Below are 17,785 nucleotides of genomic sequence, written 5' to 3'. Positions count from 1 at the left end.
CAAGGCCTTGAACACTGCTAACATCTCTAGGCAATTGATGTGCCACAAGAGATGGTGACCGGTCCATAGGCCGGAGGCCGAGCGGCCACTCATGACCGCTCCCCACCCGGTGAGGGATGCATCTGTCTCTAGCGTGACGCGGCGACAAGGAGCTCCCAAGACCGGGCCCTGAGATAGGAACCAAGGTTTCTTCCACATGTCTAAGGCACGAAGGCAACGCCGCGTGACCTTGATCTTGCGGAACGGATTTCCCCTCGGGGAGAATCCCTTGGTCTTGAGCCACCACTGCAGTGGCCTCATATGCAGCAGGCCAAAAGGTATTACGTTGGCTGCAGCTGCCATGAGACCTAACAGTACTTGAAACTGTTTGACAGTGAGTGACAGGCCTAGCTTGACCGCATTGACTGCAGTAAGGATCGACTCGATCCGAGCAGGAGACATTCGTGCCTGCATCGTGGTCGAATCCCATGCCACACCTAGATAAGTGGTTCTCTGTAAAGGAGACAGCACACTTTTCTTGGCGTTGAGCCTCAACCCCAGCTTTTTCATATGAGCGAGAACAACATCTCGATGCTGAGCCGCTAACTGTTCCGAGCTGGCTAGGATAAGCCAGTCGTCTATGTAGTTGAGTATGCGGATGCCCTGGAGTCGCAACGGAGCCAGCGCAGCATCCACACACTTCGTGAAAGTGCGGGGTGAGAGTGCTAGGCCGAAAGGAAGAACTCGATATTGGTAAGCTTCGCCCCTGAAAGCGAACCTGAGAAACTTCCTGTGTTGAGGAAGGATGGAGATATGGAAATATGCATCTTTGAGATCTATCGTGACAAACCAGTCCTCGGACCTGATTTGAGACACGACCTGCTTGACAGTAAGCATTCTGAACTTCAGCTTCATAACTGAGCGGTTCAGTAGCCTGAGATCTAAGATGGGCCTCAGCCCTCCATCCTTCTTGGGAACAATGAAGTACCGGCTGTAGAACCCGGATTCTCTGTGCTGAGGAGGGACCACCTCGATGGCTCCCTTCCTTAGAAGAGAATTTACTTCTTGTTCCATGACCAGAACCTGCTCTGGGCCTACCAGGGTAGGAAATACTCCGCTGAACTGAGGCGGAGGAGCGCCGAACTGGATTTGATAACCTTTCTCTACCGTACGAAGAACCCATGAAGATACATTTGGCAGTAGTTTCCACGCTGCTAGAAAATGTACTAAGGGAACCAGCCTCTCGAGACTGGCCTCTGGTAGAGTTTGAGGAACTAATTCGGTGGCCTGTAACAGCTGACTGGCAAGCGACACCTGAACTAATTGCTCTGAGGACCCCCGTAGGGGTGACAAACTTGCTGAGTCCGCTACGAAATCGGGCGGAAACCCCAGCAGGGGTTTGCGGGAGACAGCCGCGCCCTGAAACACTGGCAGGGTTAGCTGACTGGTCTCCTGAGGGCCCCGAGGGAGAGTGGGTACCATAAAATGTGGAAGACCCGCTTCTCCCCCGAGAGGGGCTGCCCTCAATGGCCCTGAGACACAAAAGTCAGGGCCGCTTAGCCGAGGACCTCTTTGACTGCAGGACGACCCTCAGGTCCGGCCTGGCCTTAGAGGCCCTCGACTTCGAGCGTGACTTGCCCTGCCCCCTAGATCTATCTGGCGGGGCACGAGCGGCCACGCTAGCTTTTTGGGTCTGGCGGTGTGAGGAGCTGGTACGCGGCTGGGGCTGCTCCCGTCCGGCAGCCCCAGAATAGACACGGCGAGGGAGGTACTGTTGGAAGGCCGCACTTTGTTTGCGGGCCTCCTGGTACCTGCTGACGACGGCCTCGACCGAGTCGCCAAACAGACCAGGAGACTTGAGTGGGGCGTCCAGCAGAAGGGCCCTGTCCTTCTCCTTCATGTCGGACAGGGACAACCATAGGTGTCTCTCCGCGACCCCCAGGGCTGCCATAGACCGCCCAACAGCGCGGGCGGTCTCCTTGGTGGCACGGAGAGCTAGATCTGCTGTTCGCCTCAACTCAGAAACATTGACCTCCCTGCCTTCGTCTAGGTCTTTAAGCAGGTCAGCCTGGTACGCCTGCAACACAGACATTGTGTGCAAGCATGAGCCGGCCTGACCTGCTGCCGCGTACCCCTTGCCCAGCAAGCTGGAAGTTAGTTTTAAAGGCTTGGTGGGCAAGGTTGGAGCCTTCAAAGATGATGCCGCTGCGGGCGACAGATAGCTCGCAAGCGTCTGCTCAACCCTGGGCATCATCTTATAGCCGCACTCCTCTACCCCCCCAACGTTACCGTAGTAACCGGAGGAAGGGGTGAAGACGCGGGCTGAGAAGGGTTTTTCCCATGATCTCGACAGCTCACTGTGGAGATCAGGGAAAAACGGAAGGCTCCTTCCTGGAGGTGGCTTGTGTGTCCGCAGAAAGCGCTCATCTAGCTTGCTTTCATGCGGCTCATTTTGACTGTGCTCGGCGGGCCAGCTGATGTTGAGCCTGGCTACCGCACGAGTCACCACCTCCAAGAGCTCCTCAAACTGCGGGGATTTTACTGGCGGTTGGATGAGGTCAACACTCTCTACGTCAACCTCCTCGGAGGAAGACAAGAGTAGTGTTGAGACCTCCTCTCGGGGGGAAGAAACCGCAGTGCGGGCTTCCGCATCCAAGAGGAGATCAACCGATCCGCCGGGTGAGGAAGGAGATAGGGGATCACCCGTCTCCATACCCTCCAGCAGATCGAGCTGCGAACCCCACGAGTGCAGCTGCCGCTCCGCCTCAGCGGAAGCGGGGCCAGACCCGCGAGGAACGCTGGTGAAGGCTCCCTCCTCGAAGAGAGCCTTCCGGGAACGAAGCACCCGCAGTGGAAGGCGCTCACACTGCGGACAGCCAGCCCCCTCGAGGGCTGACTGAGCATGCTCCGCTCCCATGCAGAGAACACACAGACTGTGTGTATCCCCACCAACGATGAATCGCTGGCAAGGAGGAACACACCGTCTGTGTGACTGCTGCACCGCCATAACAAATTTCTTTCCCCTTTTTGACATTGCTCAAAATAAAGTTGTGCAAACTGGCACAGAAAAACAGCAATGCAAATAACCAGACAAACAGACCAACATAGAGCGCTTCGCTGAATGACAAAAGCTGAAGCCGGTTTGAAACGCACGTGCTTATATACTTCCTGGTCGTATGACGTCATCACGTTGGTGACGTCACTCCCGTCATCCTATTGGTTGCAGACTGATTCAGAGCCGGGTTCGCCAATGGCATTCCCCAGAGCGTTGATGACGCAGTGTAGAGTTCCCGAAAGGGAACTATAAATTTCTTGTAAGATTTGTTTTGTTTGGATGATTCTAGAGACCTTCATGATTATCTAGAAGATATATATACATATATATGTCAACAAAAATACTTGCTAGTAACATGAAAATTTACTTTATTTGGGAGGGTTTGCCCTCAACATGCTTCCTGAAAGTAGGGGTAGGAAGTTGACACCATTAGGTGACAGGAAGGAAGTCAATGCATTTTTTTTTTTTTGTTCTTGAAAACCTTTATTTGGTTGTTTGCTTGCATTTCATTGAGACATAAATCATGGATAACATCTAGAAAAATACTTACAAAAGGAAAATTACAACTATAAACTGTGGTGGGCTTAAATGGGTTTTAAAGGAACACTCCACTTTTTTTGGAAATAGGCTAATTCTCCAACTCCCCCCGAGTTAATAAGTTGATTTTTACCGTTTTGAAATCCATTCAGCTGTTCTCCTGTTCTGGCGATATTACTTTTAGCATAGATCATTGAATCCTATTTGACCAATAGCATCGCATTCAAAAACGACCAACGAGTTTCGATATATGTCTTATTTAAAACTTGACTCTTCTGTAGTTATATCATGTACTAATACCGGTGGAAAATGTAAAGATGTGATTTTCTAGGCCGATAAGATTAGGAACTACACTCCTATTCCGGTGTAATAGTCAAGGAAGTTTGCTGCAGTAATATCGAAGCAGGCGCAGTAATATCACGCAGCACATCGCAGCACAACGTGACCAACTGCATGCACAGGTAGCGTTCCTCGTTGGAAGTTACCTAACTGGGAACTAATTTCAGGTGCTGCGTGATATTACTGCGCCTGCTGCGTCCATATTACGGCAGCAAACTTCTGCTATGCTAAAAGTGATATCGCCAGAACAGCAGAACAGCTGAATGGATTTAAAAACGGAAAAACTCAACTTATTAACTCGGGGGGAGTTGGAGAATGAGCCTCTTTCCAAAAAAGTGGAGTGTTCCTTTAAGTAATGCGCGTCCAACGAATGCTGTTTCTGAGTCCAAGCCTCAACTCTTTTCCCTTGAGAATATATCTCAACCATGTTTATGAGGACTGTTTATTTATCTTAAACATTTAAGCTAAACATTTTTAACTTATGGTGTACACTACAGACTCCGTGCTCACAGCATCCTAAACACAAATAATTTTTATATTTATTTATTTATATGTATATTTTCATTATGTGGCGACCTGGGATTTCGGTATGGAGTTAAAAGAGAGGATTATATCTTTTTTGATAGTATTATATCACATTGTAATTGTATATTAGCACCGTTTGTTGTTTTCTCATGAGATCTGATAAAGTGTTTGGACACAGAAGTGGTTATGCGTGACATCAGACTTAACAAGCGAATAGAAAATTATTTTAAAAAGGTGCCTCCCACTGCAAAAAAGGTCTGATCAGTGCCTAAAAAAATGACATTAAAAAATGTCAAATTGGACAGATAGTGAAACTTAAGTGCTTCTCCTTATGCAGGCAAATTAAGACAACTGCGCAGCTTTTAAATGATGACTGACATCACAGAATTTACTGGTATTTTGGTGCAGATGTGTAAATCGTCTCTTACTGGTAAAATGCCAGAACATAATTGCTTGTCACCGTTGCACCATTGTGGTCATTCTCTGACACCTTGGTTCTTTTTAAATGTAAAAGAACATTCAAGTCAGTGGTGATAGCTGCGTGCCAACATAGGCCTCTTACTGCAACGTATGTGCTTTAGGTAAAAACTAGTTTACTATTTGGATAATTATGTACAGTTTCTCTACCTCTGCAGAAGTATTAAGCTTATGCTTATTATGCTTAAGGTATGATGTGCCAGTGGGCAAGCCATGATACATTTTGCATGATGGGAATGTGCTTCATTGGAGCTTTGCAAAGGAAAATTATGCCATTTGTTGTGTATTATCACTGTTTTATATGGCCTCTTTGCATGTAGATTCTATGTTCTACCAGTTCACCAAGCTTATTATGTAAAGATAAATACTAGATTCTTAATAAACATGCATGTATTCTTTTATATCCTTTAACTATAACTTGTTAGATTTAATTGGATTGGATTTCACAAGGTGAAAAAGTAAAATGCCTTCTAATTCAAATAAAAAGATAGAAAACTAATGCTGTTTAAGATTTTTTTTTTCTTTTTCAGTATTTTTTTATCATTGTTTTTAATAAACAGAGAAAATCATACTGCAACTCTCATTGAGTCGCTTTACCCCTGTACCTTACTGTAAATGCTGTAAGGTTGTATTTAGGACGTGCCTAAAACAGAACATAACAGCCAAGCATTCTAATGTGATTAACAAATCAACACTACTGAGTTCACAATGTACCTAATTAAATTTCATATGGACTTCAGTGAATGTCAGATGTCATAGTATGATATTAATAGACTAAAAATAAATGTCATTAATATTGCAATAATGCTCTTTTAAAATAACAAATGAAAAGATTATAAACAAACTGAGATGGAAGCTGTGACCTTTAATAATTAGAAGAATATTTTTGACCAATAAAGTTTAACTTACGACTGATTCCATCAAGTAGGCTTTCTTGTGAGTCTGTCCATTACTTTCTCACAAAACATTGCCCATGTATAGATTTTGCTTAGTGTGCATGATTAACTTCAATAAAAGCCGAAGGGAGAGAGCAGAAGAGATGAAGAGGAGACCTCAGAAGTTTCTGCCTTAACTTGGACTTAAAGGAATTAGATTGCAGTCATTATTTATGTACTTTTAAGTAATTTTATTTGTATTAATACATTTTAATGGATTGTATGGTTTAATTGGAGGGTAGAGAAACTCAGCTGGTCTTATAGAACAAAAGGTAAGCAAGTTTATGATTCGGTTTAGTTATAGAATGCTATATTTTACAAACACATTGGCATATCGTCATTAAACTTATTGTGTGCCTGCCATTTTGATTTGCTGCTTAACCAGCTTTAGAGATCTGCTGCTAGGTCGTGTGTCCAATCGGGATGAAACCACTGAAATAATTACTTGGATGACCTGGGGAATCATTATATAAGGAAAATGTTGATGCTGTGTGGAATGGTCATCTATTTGTATGCAAATTCTTATAAATGACAATAACTTGCAAATAAAATTAAATATTTGAACAAAATTCTCTACTGGTTAATTGGTGGGTAGCGTGAGTGACTTTAAAATTCGCAAACAGTGTTGCAATTATAGTCCATGATGGCATTTGCATATTTTGAAAAACATGGTTGGTATTTTAATAGCAAGATGCCAGAAATGACCTGAAACTGTATTTATTGTTACAAAGATTCATGACATCTTTAATGAATATGTTTGTCTGTTCTCTTTTTAGAAGTCCGCCACCATGAGTACCGACGCGGAGATGGCCATTTATGGCAAGGCTGCCATTTATCTCCGAAAGCCTGAGAAGGAGAGAGTTGAGGCTCAGAGCAAATCATTTGATGCCAAGTCTGCCTGCTATGTGGTTGATTCTAAAGAACTGTATGTTAAGGCAACAATAAAGAGCAAAGACGGTGACAAAGTCACTGTTACTGTGAATGAAACTAAGGAGGTAAATTTTGTCTTTCATTTCAAGGTTAATTAACTTATTACATAGTTTTTTTGTATTTCTAATACCTAATAGATGCAATTTATAGGAAAGAGTTGTTAAGGAGGATGAAGTCCATCCAATGAATCCTCCCAAGTTTGACAAGATTGAGGACATGGCCATGATGACCCATCTCAATGAACCCTCTGTGCTGTATAACCTCAAAGAGCGTTATGCCGCATGGATGATCTACGTAAGCTCTGAAGCAAAGTAAAACAGCTTTTATGTTCACTTTGTCTGCATCGTTGCAAATCTGACCATATCTCTGTTATTTTCAGACCTACTCTGGGCTGTTCTGTGCTACTGTGAACCCCTACAAGTGGCTCCCAGTGTATGATCCAGAAGTGGTGACTGCCTACAGAGGCAAAAAGCGTATGGAGGCCCCACCCCACATCTTCTCTGTCTCTGACAACGCCTATCAGTTCATGCTGACTGGTAAGATATGATTGAGGAGAGTTGATTTTAATGTTAAATTCATAATTTTTCATAAAACAATTGCTGAAACATTATTATCTTTGAATTTACAGACAGAGAGAACCAGTCTGTCCTGATCACGTATGTACCTAGCCCACTGTTAGAAAGGCTGAGAACAGTTTTTTTTCCTCATGTGTAACTTCTACGTTTCTTATAATCTTCTGTCTTCCAATCTCTCATAAACCAGTGGAGAATCTGGTGCTGGAAAGACTGTGAACACCAAACGTGTCATCCAGTACTTTGCCACAGTTGCAGTTCATGGTGATAAGAAGAAAGAGCAGACTCCTGGCAAAATGCAGGTATGAGATATAAAACATTGTTTTGAATGATTTACAATAATTACAGTAATCTTACATAATATATGATATGTTTTGTTTTCGGTGAGTGTGTCTGCAAAGAGTGTTTGGACATATAACTGAAAATTAATAAAAATCCTTTAAACAAAACAGGGCTCTCTTGAGGACCAGATTATTGCTGCCAACCCTCTGCTTGAGGCTTATGGTAATGCCAAGACTGTGAGAAATGACAACTCCTCTCGTTTTGTGAGTTCACCACATTTTATTTACAGTAATGTGTTTTATTGTTCTATAAAACAATTTTTCTATAAACTATCATTATTGATATTCTTCTTCTTATTATTATTTTCAAAACAGGGTAAATTCATCAGAATTCACTTTGGCACATCAGGAAAACTGGCTAGTGCTGACATTGAGACATGTAGGTGGACATGATTTAATTTTATTCCATCAAGGAAATTGAGATGATTGTGACTCAAGTACATTTTCTCAACAGATCTGCTGGAGAAGTCTAGAGTGACATTCCAGCTTCCAGATGAGAGAGGCTACCACATCTTCTACCAGATGATGACCAACCACAAGCCTGAGCTGATTGGTAGATGCATATATTTCATTCAGTGTATCAGTGCTATATAATGTTATTTTAAATACTCATTAATGCTCTTTGTATTTTACAGAAATGACACTCATCACCACCAACCCCTATGACTTCCCCATGTGCAGTCAGGGTCAGATCACAGTGGCAAGCATTGATGATAAAGAGGAGCTGATGGCTACTGATGTGAGTCAGTGCTGTTTGATTATTGGCATACTTTATATACATGTGGCAGAACCTAGATCTCATTCTTCTCTGTAATTTCCAGTCTGCTATTGACATTCTGGGCTTCAGTGCTGAGGAGAAGATGGGCATCTACAAGTTCACTGGAGCTGTGCTTCATCATGGTAACATGAAGTTCAAGCAGAAGCAGCGTGAGGAGCAGGCTGAGCCAGATGGCACAGAGGGTGAGACTAAATAATACCAATGTGTGTCATCACATGCAGTGCTTTGATTTGAGAGATCTGTGTCTCTATTTTCATAAAAAAGTTGTAGTTTCAGGGCATTAAAAGTATGGATTTTTTTGTAACCTTTTAATTCATAGAGGCTGACAAAATCGCCTACCTTCTGGGTTTGAACTCTGCTGATATGCTGAAGGCTTTGTGCTACCCCAGAGTCAAGGTCGGAAATGAGTTTGTAACCAAAGGCCAAACTGTGCCACAGGTATGTAGTGACATATTTCCAGCCTGAAAATCATGATTGAATTTGACAAATAATAGCAAAATCAGAAAGTTTTTAATAAAATTTTGCTCTGTTCTACTTACAGGTGTATAACTCTGTTAGCGCCTTGTCCAAATCTATCTATGAGAAGATGTTCTTGTGGATGGTCATTCGTATCAACCAGATGTTGGACACAAAACAACAAAGAAATTTCTTCATTGGTGTGCTGGATATTGCTGGATTTGAGATTTTTGATGTAAGAATAATTTATGTTTATCTCTTTTAATGGCAAATTGTGTCACATTCAGGAGTGAGTAAATGGTTATTTTTCTTCCTGCAGTTCAACAGCATGGAGCAGCTGTGCATCAACTTCACTAATGAGAAACTGCAACAGTTTTTCAACCACCACATGTTTGTGCTGGAACAAGAGGAGTACAAGAAGGAGGGCATTGTTTGGGAGTTCATTGACTTCGGCATGGACTTGGCTGCTTGCATTGAGCTCATTGAGAAGGTTCTTACTGTTTTATGAACTAATTCATTTCCATTGTCTATTCTCAAAAATGTCATGTTTGTAGCAATAAACAATGTTCTTTTATAAACAGCCCATGGGTATCTTCTCCATCCTTGAAGAGGAGTGCATGTTCCCCAAGGCCACAGACACTTCTTTCAAGAACAAGCTGTATGATCAGCATCTTGGCAAGTGCAATGCTTTCCAGAAACCAAAGCTTGTCAAAGGCAAGGCTGAGGCCCACTTCTCTCTGGTCCACTACGCTGGAACTGTGGACTACAACATTACTGGCTGGCTGGACAAGAACAAGGATCCACTGAATGAGTCTGTTGTGCAGCTTTACCAGAAGTCTTCTGTCAAACTGCTGGCTACTCTCTACCCACCTGTTGTTGAGGGTAATGAGGAAAAAAGTGTTACTAATTACTTTATATATGTAATTATGAATATTAATTTAACCCACAGTTGATTGTTTTGCACTTTCTTTCTTGTTTGTGCATTTATATATGTTCATTTGTATCTTTGTCGGAATAGAGAGTGGCGGTGGCAAGAAGGGAGGCAAGAAGAAGGGTGGTTCCATGCAGACTGTGTCCTCCCAGTTCAGGGTATGATGTCACAGCAATATTTCTGTATTTGAGGGGAAAATAGAAAAACAATGCATGACATCACTTTTCTGTTCTCTACAGGAGAACTTGGGCAAGCTCATGACCAACTTGAGGAGCACTCACCCTCACTTTGTGCGTTGTCTGATTCCCAACGAGACCAAGACTCCAGGTAAAGTTATAAAGGGCCCATAGATATTCTGACAAACATAAAATATTTAATGTTAACTTTAATTTACCATGATTTAACCTGTTCCCTATAGGACTCATGGAGAATTTCCTGGTTATCCACCAGCTGAGGTGTAATGGTGTGCTGGAGGGCATCAGAATCTGCAGAAAGGGCTTCCCCAGCAGAATCCTCTATGGTGACTTCAAGCAGAGGTAAATGGGAAGAAAAAACATTTATTGTATGAGACTCTTAATTAGAGGATAATGAAGCATTTTGATCATTTTATCACAGATACAAGGTGCTGAATGCCAGTGTAATCCCAGAGGGACAGTTTATTGACAACAAGAAGGCCAGTGAGAAACTCCTGGGATCCATCGATGTTGATCACGACCAGTACAGATTTGGACACACAAAGGTTCATATTCTTCTTTACAGCCTTTCAGATATTTAGTGATCATCATCATCATTTAGCTTATTCAAGTAAATTAGTATCTTTTGATTTACTGTTATATATAAATGTAGGTGTTCTTCAAAGCTGGTCTTCTGGGTGTTCTTGAGGAGATGCGTGATGAGAAACTGGCTGCTCTGGTCACAATGACTCAGGCTCTTTTCCGCGGTTTTCTTATGAGGAGGGAATTTGTGAAGATGATGGAGAGGAGGTGAGGAATGTCATGAATGAGGATGACATCAGTAATAACTGTCTGAATGGAAAATAATGATTATGGCATTTAATAATGAATTGTTCACAGGGAGTCCATTTACACCATCCAATACAACATCCGCTCATTCATGAATGTCAAACACTGGCCATGGATGAAGGTTTACTACAAGATTAAACCTCTGCTGAAGAGTGCTGAGACTGAGAAGGAGCTGGCAACCATGAAAGAGGACTTTGTAAAATGCAAAGATTCTTTGGCCAAAGCTGAAGCCAAAAGGAAAGAGCTTGAAGAGAAAATGGTGACACTGCTGCAAGAGAAAAATGATCTGCAGCTACAAGTGGCTTCGGTGAGCTTACTTAACTAAATTAACAGAATTTTTGCTTCATCAAAAGTAGCAATGAGGTTCTCTTCCAGGAACTTCGAGCCGCGTCGAAACGCCAGGGGAATGCCTTCAGCGTGAGCACGCTCTGAATCATGTGTGTAATCAGTCCGATGGAATCGCAAGACGTCACAGGCGTCATGACGTCACCGACCAGGAAGCTTAAAAGCATGTGCAGGGAGTCAGGCAGGTGCGTGTCTGCACACTATGGCCGTGTTAGGCATACCAAGCCGACCTGCAGAAAGAGCTGGATGAAGGTGAGGAAGCTCAGTCTGATGACATCGCCGAGCTTCGTAGAGCCGCTGATCTGTCTCTCTGTGCCACCAAAGAGACCTCCCGTACCATCGGCAGCTTCAGGAAGCTGACGCTGTTCGCACGTGCTTTTAAGCTTCCTGGTCTGTGACGTCATGACGCTCATGACTTCTCGCGATTCCATTGGACTGGTTACACACATGATTCAGATCGTGCTCACGCTGAAGGCATTCCCCTAGCATTTCGACGCAGCATCTCGTTCCCTTCAGGGAACAAGGGTTGCAGTCATAACCTGAGATGTTTCCAGTGATATAGCAATCTATTATCCTAACAGGAAGCTGAGAATCTCTCAGATGCTGAAGAGAGATGTGAGGGTCTGATCAAGAGCAAAATCCAGCTTGAAGCTAAACTCAAGGAGACATCTGAGAGACTGGAGGATGAGGAAGAAATAAATGCTGAACTGACAGCCAAGAAGAGGAAACTGGAGGATGAGTGCTCTGAGCTGAAGAAAGACATCGATGACCTTGAGCTCACCTTGACTAAAGTGGAAAAGGAGAAACATGCCACTGAGAATAAGGTTGGATTTAAGAATAGATTTAAAATCTGTTTTATATGATTATATGTTATATTAATTGTGAAAAAAAAAACAAGCTCATTTGCAAAAAAAAAAAAAAAAAATCACACAGGTCAAGAACTTAACTGAGGAAATGGCAGCTCAAGATGAGAGCATCGGTAAACTTACAAAGGAGAAGAAAGCTCTGCAAGAGGCACATCAGCAGACCCTGGATGATCTCCAGGCAGAGGAGGACAAAGTCAACACCCTGACCAAATCCAAGACAAAACTTGAGCAGCAAGTTGGTGATGTGAGTTTCTAATTAAATAAGTCATTAATTCCTTAAATTAACAGTTTTTTTGCCCAGAAAATGTTTTATATATCACTGTCCAATAGCTTGAGGGTTCCCTTGAACAAGAGAAGAAGCTCCGCATGGACCTGGAAAGAGCCAAGAGAAAGCTTGAAGCAGACCTGAAATTAGCCCAAGAGTCTATCATGGATCTGGAGAATGACAAGCAGCAATCTGAGGAGAAACTTAAAAAGTAATTGAAACATGAAATCTTTTAATGAAAACTTTTTTATTATTGTGTTATTCTTTCACAAACTACTTGTTCAACACCAACAGGAAAGACTTTGAAACAAGCCAGTTGCTCAGCAGGATTGAGGATGAACAATCTCTCGGTGCTCAACTCCAGAAAAAGATCAAGGAGCTCCAGGTATTTCTTGTTTTTTTTTAAAATGCTGTTGCAAATATAAAATGAAGACTAATAAGGTTTCATTAATTACTTGCCATTGTAGGCTCGCATTGAGGAGCTGGAGGAAGAGATTGAGGCTGAGCGTTCTGCTCGTGCCAAGGTTGAGAAGCAGAGAGCTGATCTCTCCAGGGAACTTGAGGAGATCAGTGAGAGGCTTGAGGAGGCTGGAGGAGCCACTGCTGCTCAGATCGAGATGAATAAGAAGCGAGAAGCTGAATTCCAGAAGCTGCGTCGTGATCTAGAGGAGTCCACCCTTCAGCATGAAGCTACTGCTGCTGCCCTCCGTAAGAAGCAGGCGGACAGTGTGGCTGAGCTGGGAGAGCAAATCGACAACCTCCAGCGTGTCAAGCAGAAGCTTGAGAAAGAGAAAAGTGAATACAAAATGGAGATTGATGATCTCTCCAGCAACATGGAGGCTGTTGCCAAAGCAAAGGTTGGGAATTTTACATCTAAGAAATATAGAACAGGTCTTGAGGTTTTTCAAACATTTAATGATTTTTGTATATTTAGGCCAGTTTTGAGAAGATGTGCCACACACTTGAGGACCAGCTTAGTGAAATTAATTCCAAAAATGACGAGAACATTCGCCAGATAAATGACCTCAGTGCTCAAAAAGCAAGACTTCAAACTGAAAATGGTAACTAATGACAATCGTGGAAAATATATAGTACATTCAATTTAATTCAATTATCACACTTTGTCTTGTACCTCACATCATTACACTTTCACACCAGTTATTAAACAAACAATACTATAAACACACCTAATACAAAAAACAACAGTATTAATACATAAACACACAGCTACAGTGCATTAGTATAGTAAGTCCTTTCTTTATTCCTGAGCCCAGGCCTACTTAGACCCCCAATTCTTATTAATTTTACAGACTGATACACAAAAGATGTATGTATTCTATTCAGTCTAGCAGATGCAACTCTAAGCTTTCTGTTTGATGGCAAAAATTGATATTGCTCAATAAAATATGAGAAGGGTCAGACATAATTTGTCCTGACAGAGTCAGCATTTTTTTCACATACAAATCCTGAAAACTTGGCTCAAGCACCTGGCCCACAATTTTAGAACAAATAGATAGCAATCTAGCCAGTCAAGGTTTGAGTTGAACAGAGAGACAACTATACCATGCACACATTACAAATTGCACAACAACAGCAAGATCTGCTTATTTGCTCCGAATGACCGTAGTCTTAGTCTAAATACATTGTCTGAATCTTAACAGGTGAGTTTGGCCGTCAGCTGGAGGAGAAGGAGTCTCTGGTTTCTCAGCTCACCAGAGGCAAACAAGCTTTTACTCAGCAAATCGAGGATCTTAAGAGGCAGATTGAAGAGGAGATTAAGGTAACACAGCATGATCAATACAAACAAATACTTGTCAGTGAATATTTAGCAAAGCTAATATTATCTGACTTTGTCAACTAGGCTAAGAACGCACTGGCCCATGCTGTGCAATCAGCCCGTCATGACTGCGACCTGCTCCGTGAGCAGTTTGAGGAAGAGCAGGAGGCAAAGGCTGAGCTGCAGCGGGGAATGTCAAAGGCCAACAGTGAAGTTGCTCAGTGGAGAACCAAATATGAAACTGACGCCATCCAGCGCACTGAGGAACTTGAAGAGTCCAAGTATGAACATCAAAAACAGAGATATCATGTGTTAATATTTCACGCAATTGCATGGATTTTCTGACCCAAAATTCATTAACAGGAAGAAGCTGGCTCAGCGTCTGCAAGAGGCAGAGGAACAAATTGAGGCTGTAAACTCCAAATGTGCCTCTCTGGAGAAGACCAAACAGAGACACCAGAATGAGGTGGAAGACCTCATGATTGATGTGGAGAGAGCCAATGCTTTGGCTGCCAACCTTGACAAAAAGCAGAGGAACTTTGACAAGGTAAACAGTTTGAGTCATTATATGATATTCTTTTTCTAAAGTATTGCTAGAATGGACTTTGTACAACAAGTTGCAACAACCTTGAAATATCTTCATCAAAGGTCCTGGCAGAATGGAAGCAGAAATATGAGGAAGGTCAGGCAGAGCTGGAAGCTGCCCAGAAAGAGGCTCGTTCACTCAGCACTGAGCTGTTCAAGATGAAGAACTCCTATGAGGAGACTCTGGATCATCTGGAGACCCTCAAGAGAGAGAACAAGAATCTGCAGCGTATGAATGAAAAATTATTAAGTAAACATAAATGATTACTGAATGTTCATAATGATAGAGATTATATTTTTTCATTGTAAAGAGGAGATTTCAGATCTGACAGAGCAGTTGGGCGATACTGGTAAGAGCCTCCATGAGCTGGAAAAGGCCAAGAAGGCAGTGGAGACTGAGAAGGCAGATATTCAGACAGCCCTGGAGGAGGCTGAAGTGAGTATTTGAAGATCAATATTTAAATCTGCCTAAAACCATTATACTGTGTTGTTCATTCTGAAACATAAATGTTGCTTTTTTATTAATAGGGCACCCTGGAGCACGAGGAGTCCAAGATTCTTCGTGTTCAGCTTGAGCTTAACCAGGTCAAGGGTGAGATTGACAGGAAGCTTGCAGAGAAGGATGAGGAGATGGAGCAGATCAAGAGGAACAGCCAGAGAGTCATTGAATCCATGCAGAGCACTCTGGACTCTGAGGTCAGGAGCAGGAATGATGCCCTGAGAATCAAGAAGAAGATGGAGGGAGACCTTAATGAGATGGAGATTCAGCTGAGCCACGCCAATCGCCAGGCTGCTGAGGCCCAGAAACAGCTCAGGAACGTTCAGGGACAGCTCAAGGTATATGACTTCTGTTTGGTTTTGGAGTACATTCATACGTTTGTATAATCTAACCTATACTACCAGTCAAAAATTTGGACACACTTCCCCATCCTTTTTGATGGGCAACTGTGTCCAAACTTTTGACTGGTAGTGTTTGTTAGGTAAAGACCAACAGAAAGCACACTTAAAGCTTATTGTAATACTATTGTTATGTTCAGGATGCCCAACTGCACCTTGATGATGCTGTGAGAGGACAGGAAGACATGAAGGAGCAGGTGGCCATGGTGGAGCGCAGAAACACTCTGATGCAAGCCGAGATTGAGGAGCTGAGAGCTGCTCTGGAGCAGACAGAGAGAGGCCGCAAAGTGGCTGAACAAGAGCTGGTGGACGCCAGTGAGCGTGTTGGGCTGCTGCACTCTCAGGTAAAGGCACATTTTTTTATATAATGAAGTTAAGGAAATTGAGAGCATAATTTAAAATGTTCATACTGTTGCTTTCCATGTTGCAGAACACAAGTCTCATAAACACCAAAAAGAAGCTTGAGTCTGATCTTGTTCAGATCCAGAGTGAAGTTGAAGACACTGTACATGAAGCCAGAAATGCAGAGGAAAAGGCCAAGAAGGCCATCACTGATGTGAGAAAAAGTAGCTGCCTAATGTTTCACAAAACACTAAAATGTAGATGTAATGAATTTCTGTATGTGTGCAAAAGGCTGCAATGATGGCAGAAGAGCTCAAGAAGGAGCAGGACACCAGTTCTCACCTTGAGAGGATGAAGAAGAATCTGGAGGTGACAGTGAAGGACCTGCAGCACCGTCTGGATGAGGCTGAGAATCTGGCCATGAAGGGAGGAAAGAAACAACTCCAGAAATTGGAGTCCAGAGTAAGCGTGTTGAGTGTACTGTACATCTTGAGACAAAACTGAGGGACTGATATATTATAAGATTAGTCAGTGCAAGTTTTTTTCAGTTGTAACAATTACATTACAAGTACAGAATTACATTTTAGTCTAGAACTAGGCTTAAGCCTTGTCTATGAAACTAGGGGATTGTGTTATTTTTTCATTAAAAGTTTAATCATCTTATCTTTAGGTCCGTGAGCTCGAGACTGAAGTTGAGGCGGAGCAGAGACGTGGAGCTGATGCTGTTAAAGGTGTCCGCAAATTTGAGAGAAGAGTGAAAGAGCTGTCTTATCAGGTATGACCAGTTTTTCAGACAAATGAACTAACTATTTGTAGTAAAGGATCAAGAATTAGTTTAGTAATTTGTACATTGTTTGAAGATTGAGGAGGACAAGAAGAACATCAACAGACTCCAGGATCTGGTTGACAAGCTGCAGCTGAAGGTCAAATCTTACAAGAGGCAGGCTGAGGAGGCGGTATGTAAATCTAATAGAACATTTTGACACTGTAATTATTAATATAGCAATGCAAATTTGTTGATACCACTGGTTGTCATAATGACATAGTTATGGAACCTACCACAAAAACCACTTTTAGGAGGAACAAGCCAATATTAACCTGTCCAAGTTGAGGAAGGTGCAGCATGAGCTGGAGCAGGTTGAAGAACGTGCTGACATGGCTGAGTCTCAGGCCAACAAGCTCAAAGCTAAGAGCCGTGATGCTGGAAAGGTCAGACTAAGTAGATGCGTTTTTTAAATAGATGAGATTATTTATTCAACTTGTTTATCAAATTATTGGCTACGCTAATGTCTAATTACCCTCTTCCTTCTTTCCCAGGCCAAAGCAGAGTGAATCTTTTAAACCGGAAAGGAACATCTACTAAAGTCATATAATATGTTTTTTTGTAGAAGTTTCTTGCCCTTAAAAAATAAACTTGTATCAACATATAATTATCATATGTGTGATTTTGCAGCAAGGTACTCTATCAAAACACAACAGAATTATCCTGTGTAAATTGTTAAACCATGTCATTCACCTTGAATCATTCACATATGATTATTTCACAAGTTCACACTTACATATAATAAACTGGGAATGGGTTATGCGTATTTGGCGAGCTGTCCGATGGAAGGGCTCCGAGCTTGGAATTTTGGCCCGAACTCAGAATACCCCCCCCGTTAGGACAGAAAATAGTTGTAAGTGTGGAGAAGGGGTGGCGGAGTGATGCTAAAAATCTGTCAAGGAACAGAGGTGAGGCTGCGGTATAAATACACTTCTGTTAATTAGGTTGATTACTGATTGCGTTCCTCATGTTCATTGTTAATTATCTGAGCGTGCTCCTCCCGAATTT

The 17,785-nt window shown here is 42.5% G+C and overlaps 1 protein-coding gene across 1 annotated transcript; it reads left to right on the top strand.

Moving 5' to 3' along the window:
* Positions 1-5,970: 5,970 nt before the first annotated feature.
* LOC141334618 (myosin heavy chain, fast skeletal muscle-like) lies at positions 5,971-17,384 on the top strand. Its single transcript, XM_073839768.1, has 40 exons — positions 5,971-6,119; positions 6,624-6,842; positions 6,928-7,071; positions 7,157-7,313; positions 7,406-7,433; positions 7,540-7,651; positions 7,802-7,894; positions 8,006-8,069; positions 8,145-8,243; positions 8,326-8,429; positions 8,512-8,650; positions 8,788-8,906; positions 9,010-9,159; positions 9,244-9,414; positions 9,506-9,806; positions 9,943-10,013; positions 10,095-10,182; positions 10,274-10,391; positions 10,471-10,594; positions 10,702-10,838; positions 10,929-11,184; positions 11,804-12,046; positions 12,156-12,332; positions 12,419-12,564; positions 12,648-12,738; positions 12,821-13,210; positions 13,288-13,414; positions 14,015-14,133; positions 14,215-14,411; positions 14,494-14,677; positions 14,779-14,944; positions 15,027-15,151; positions 15,244-15,552; positions 15,753-15,956; positions 16,043-16,168; positions 16,246-16,416; positions 16,625-16,729; positions 16,815-16,910; positions 17,032-17,163; positions 17,272-17,384. Exons 2-40 carry the CDS (start codon positions 6,636-6,638, stop codon positions 17,284-17,286), a joined length of 5,805 nt encoding a protein of 1,934 aa, XP_073695869.1. The 5' UTR covers positions 5,971-6,119; positions 6,624-6,635; the 3' UTR covers positions 17,287-17,384.
* The last annotated feature ends 401 nt before the right edge of the window (positions 17,385-17,785 follow it).

The sequence above is a fragment of the Garra rufa genome, chromosome 5 (assembly GCF_049309525.1).
Source record: "Garra rufa chromosome 5, GarRuf1.0, whole genome shotgun sequence".
Classification (NCBI taxonomy): Eukaryota; Metazoa; Chordata; class Actinopteri; order Cypriniformes; family Cyprinidae; genus Garra; species Garra rufa.
This window is presented reverse-complemented; position numbering and strand designations above follow the sequence as displayed.

Bases quoted from the DNA above. Each gene is read 5' to 3' on its own strand.
- LOC141334618 (XM_073839768.1), top strand. From the start codon at position 6,636: ATGAGTACCGACGCGGAGATGGCCATTTATGGCAAGGCTGCCATTTAT. The intron at 11,185-11,803 runs GTGAGCTTACTT...TTATCCTAACAG, and splicing joins TGCAGCTACAAGTGGCTTCG to GAAGCTGAGAATCTCTCAGA. The intron at 13,415-14,014 runs GTAACTAATGAC...GAATCTTAACAG, and splicing joins AAGACTTCAAACTGAAAATG to GTGAGTTTGGCCGTCAGCTG.